Here is a 4,481-nt window from a genome sequence, read left to right as displayed (position 1 = left end):
CGGCAGCGACGGCGGCAGTTGCCCCAGTTTGTGTCCGGAGGACTGTGCGCAGAGGCGCTAACGAATTCGCCGAAGAGCGGGCGCGCCTGTGTTTGGAAACAGAGAGCCGCGGCGCCTGCGTGTTAGCACCGAGGAGAGAGAGCGGGTCATCTCCCCCCCGTGGAGAAGAACGGTCACCGCATTCCTTTCCCGCGGAGTGCTCCCGCGCGAGGGGTCCGCGTGGGTGGCGCGCGGTTCCGACCTTGGACAGCCAGCAAGCCTCCTTGGGACCCCCATGCCTGACTTCCCCCGGCGGAGTCGCCGTCGTGCCGCTAAAGTGGAAAGAGTGCGCTGGGAGGACGTTCTAGTGGGCGGTTCCCGAATGCCAACAGATCAGGAACTCAAATGTGATTGGACTTTGACAAAATAGAAAATTCCCCAACTAGGTACTTGGGGACAAAAAAGTTGTTAAAAACGAGAGCACGAGTGCTCTCCAGTGTGTACCTTCTCAGATTCACCATGTAAATAAACCTTCGTTAAGTTCTCTCTAACTCTCGGCCAGTCTCTGCTTGGGTGACCACCGCCCAATATTGAAGTGCATGCAGCCCGACGTCTGACTCGGCTTTTCGCTACCCGTTGGTCCGCTACCGGAGCAGTACCAACGCAACAGCTGGTGGCAGCGGTGGGACGGACTCCGCTAGAATCATGGTTGCAAGGTTCGGTGAGTGCTTGGCTTTTCTTCACTGAGGTTTTACCAGGCTTTGTAGTAAGTAAGTTTACAAAGGTGGTGGGAATTGTTTATCGTTAGCACGGGACTTGAAAGTACGTGACGATAAGAGGTTTCTAAAAGGAAGAAATTGCAGCACTCGGGATAACCATGAATTTGAAAGTGTTGAAAAAGCCACTTTTGCTGGAGTTGGCCAAAAGTCTGGGTTTGGATCTTCAGGACCAAACGAGAAAGCCAGATATCATTGAGGCTATTGAGGCACTTGAGGCAGACGACGATGAGCTCTCGGAATGCCTGGAGCTGATTGCTGAGAGAGAGAAATCAGAGGGAAGCAGAAGAAAAAAATGAGAAACGCATGGCTGAAGAGAGTAAGCGCTTAGAGCAGGAACTTGAGCTGAAGCGTCTCGAACTGCAGGTGCTAAAAGCTCGAAATGAAAGTGATGAGAGCGTAGCATCGGGCACAGTAGAACGCAAGTCGTTCCGCATGAAAGACCTTATGCAACCTTATAGGAAAGGAGAGGACATAGGTCTGTTCTTGGTAAACTTTGAGCGCACGTGCGAGAAGGCAGGGTTTAGCAAAGCAACTTGGCCACAGTGCTTGCTGACACTGTTACCTTGTGAGGCGGCAGATGTGATAGCCCGCTTGACTAAAGAAAATGCTGATGATTACGATAAGGTTAAATCTAGTCTGCTCAAAAAGTATAGAATGTCAGCGGAAGCTTTCCGGCAAAAATTTCGCAAAGCTCAAAAGGAGAATGATGAGTCGTACCCGGAGTTCGCGTATAAGCTCATGGCTAACTTGGGGGAATGGCTCAAAGAAGCTAAAGCTTATGACGAAAGCCAAAGAATGTTGCAGTGCTTCGGACTCGAGCAGTTCTACTCTTGCTTGCCTGATGATGTAAGGCATTGGGTGCAAGACAGGCCGGAAGTTGCGACTGTTTCGAAGGCAGCAGAACTGGCAGAAGAGTTCGTCTCGCGCCGTGCGCTGGACAGGACGGAAAGCCCTAAATACCAGAATAGGAAAGCAGCTGGATGGAGAGGGCAGCCTGTAGAAGAGAGACAGCAAGCACGAGGCGTAGACGTCTCAGAAAGAAGTGTGATCGTAAGAGAGGAAGTACTTGAAGTAGAAAACTGTCAGAAGAAAGCTTTTGAAAAGAGACGGCCATTGGTTTGTTACAACTGCCAAAAGCCGGGACATTTAGCTGCGGCTTGCAAAAGCCCAAAGATTGTTTGCTTGTCAGTGAACAGCAACAATGAAAGTATGCGGCTTCTAGAGCCATACTTACGAGATCTCGTCGTGAACGGAAAACCGTGTCGCGTGCTTCGAGATTCGGCGGCTACAATGGATGTAGTTCATCCCTCGTATGTAGAGCCAGAAAATTTCACTGGAGAGTGCACATGGATTAGACAAGCGGTGGAAGCAAATAGCGTGTGCCTTCCAATCGCTAATGTCAGCATTGAAGGTCCATTCGGCGTACTTCGCACAGAGGCTGCCGTGTCAGCCAGTCTGTCGAAGCAGTATCCCTATCTTTTCTCGAACAGGTCTGATCAACTGTTGCAGCAGAAGGGACTAGTGTTCGGAGAAGGGGCTGTTCACGCATTGACTCGCTCGAAAGCACGAAAGCTGGCTGCTAAATCCGTCACACTAGAAGCGTCAGGTGACGTTGAGGCGACAGAACATGAGCGGTTAGGCATGACAGAGGCAATCCACGCGCCGACTAGCGAGGAAGTAAACATCTCAGACATGTCAGAAGGTAGCGAGGATGGTATTGAGTTTAAAGAGGCCTGTTGGGAGCTTCTCATAACGTCGCCATCTGACAGCTTGCAAAGATTGCTGGGGGTGGACCGATCGTCCCTGATAGCCGAGCAAAGAGCCGATTCCACACTGCAGAATCTTAGGCACATGAAGAGTAAAGGTATCGCGAAGAAACACGTGATATTCTTAGAAAGGTCCGGAATACTTTATCGAAAGTATCGTGATCGCAGAGGAGTGCAGGTCGACCAATTGGTCGTACCAAAACGCTACCGCGGTGATCTTTTGCACTTGGTTCACAAGAGCTCCCAGTCAGGTCATTTAGGGCTCAAGAAAACAAAGAATCGGTTGTTGCAGGAATATTACTGGCCGGGATGTTTTCGGGAAGTGGAAAATTTTGTAAGGACCTGCGACACATGTCAACGGGTGGGCAAGCCGGGAGATAAGGCGAGAGCCCCAGTGAAGCTAGTGCCTGTGATCACGGAGCCATTTCGACGACTCGTGATCGACACTTTTGGTCCCCTTCCAAGGACTAAGACTGGTTGCAGCCACATTTTGATAGTAATCTGTCCTGCCTCCAAGTTTGCTGAGGCAGTGGCCCTGAAGGAGTTAAGCTCAATGGAAATTGTGAACGCACTCATGTCCATTTTCGCACGGGTTGGGTTTCCCGCTGAAATACAGTCAGATCAGGGGACTGTTCTTACCAGCGCACTGAATACAACTTTCCTGGAGAAGTGTGGGATTAAATTAATCCATAGTTCAGTGTACCACCAGCAGTCCAACCCGGTAGAAAAGATGCACTCAGTAATGAAACGCATACTGAGAGCCCTGTGTTTTGATCGCAAAACCGACTGGGATGCCTGTTTGCATGCAACAATGTTTGCGCTGAGAACCGTGCCTCATGAGGCCACGGGGTTCTTGCCGGCCGAAATGGTCAACGGCCGCTCCCTGCGATCGCTACTACGCTTTCTTCGGGAATCGCGTGAGGGCAGGGAAGAGTACCCTACGGTGGTCGAATACGTGCTCGCGCTGCTTGAAAGGTTGCACAAGGGGCAGGAGCTCGCGGGAGGCGAAATGAGTAAAGCGCAGGTGAGGGCCAAACAGTGCAATGACCGAACAGCGAGATTACGCTGTCTTGAAGCTAGAGACGCGGTAATGGTGCTAAAACCGTCCCAGAAAAATAAATTGGAAGTTCAATGGGAGAGCCCAGCGGAAGTCATTCAGAGACTGTCCGACACGCGCTGTCTAGCTAGCTTGCCCGGAAAGCGAAAGATAGAGCCACGGTAAACCTAACGGCAATGCCGATGACTTAAGTCAATGCTTTTGGTGTTATTGATAGCATCGGTGAGTCTGGCTTGGGTATGTTTTTTTTCCTGGCATAGGTTTGCATAATTACCATTTTTCTTTTAATCTTGAACATTGTGTTTGTGTGAATGAATAATGTTCTGGTTGTATCAAGTGCTGAAGTAGTAGTAAAAGGATTAAAGTAATATTGGTATGAGAGCCTGGTGGATCTCGTGGAGAGAGTCCTGGCGCTTGCCGTCTTTGCGGCTGTGATTTTCGTGTTCTTCAAACTGATGCTGTCTTTCCTGTGAATGAGCTGGTCTGCAGAGATCAAGAAGCCCTCCATAGTCTTGACAAGAAGCAACGAGGAGCTGCAGAGTCCGTTGGAGGCAGCAGAACATCAGCAACAGTGAACCGAACCAGAACGACATCGTGTATCCCTCTGGACAATGGTTGCTGACCTTTGTGCATCGGGATCTTCAACCGCCGCCGGAGAAGCTGTTACGTTTCGAACTTCCCGAGTAACGAGACGGTGCACGTGTCGAGATGGGCGTCCGTTTTTCTAAGAAGACTGCACGCGACCACCTCGGAGTTCGTGGACCAGAACCACCCAGGACGCAGCAACGCGGTGTCGCATATCGGCAGCGACGGCGGCAGTTGCCCCAGTTTGTGTCCGGAGGACTGTGCGCAGAGGCGCTAACGAATTCGCCGAAGAGCGGGCGCGCCTGTGTTTGGAAA

The 4,481-nt window shown here is 50.9% G+C and overlaps 1 protein-coding gene across 1 annotated transcript; it reads left to right on the top strand.

The window, feature by feature from the left end:
* Window positions 1-1,374: 1,374 nt before the first annotated feature.
* LOC146200432 (uncharacterized) lies at window positions 1,375-4,156 on the top strand. The gene is made up of 2 exons (XM_084592364.1): window positions 1,375-2,622; window positions 4,071-4,156. The coding sequence occupies exons 1-2, from the start codon at window positions 1,413-1,415 to the stop codon at window positions 4,154-4,156; spliced, it is 1,296 nt and encodes a 431-aa protein (XP_084448490.1). The 5' UTR covers window positions 1,375-1,412.
* Window positions 4,157-4,481: the final 325 nt, after the last annotated feature.

Source organism: Amblyomma maculatum, chromosome 2 (genome assembly GCF_055883805.1).
Source record: "Amblyomma maculatum isolate TAMU_Amacu chromosome 2, ASM5588380v1, whole genome shotgun sequence".
NCBI lineage: Eukaryota > Metazoa > Arthropoda > Arachnida > Ixodida > Ixodidae > Amblyomma > Amblyomma maculatum.
This window is presented reverse-complemented; position numbering and strand designations above follow the sequence as displayed.

What these genes read in the sequence shown, in the direction of transcription:
- LOC146200432 (XM_084592364.1), top strand. Translation starts at nt 1,413, where the DNA reads ATGTCAGCGGAAGCTTTCCGGCAAAAATTTCGCAAAGCTCAAAAGGAG. An exon ending in TAGGCACATGAAGAGTAAAG is followed by an intron (nt 2,623 to 4,070) that starts GTATCGCGAAGA and finishes GCTGGTCTGCAG; the next exon opens with AGATCAAGAAGCCCTCCATA.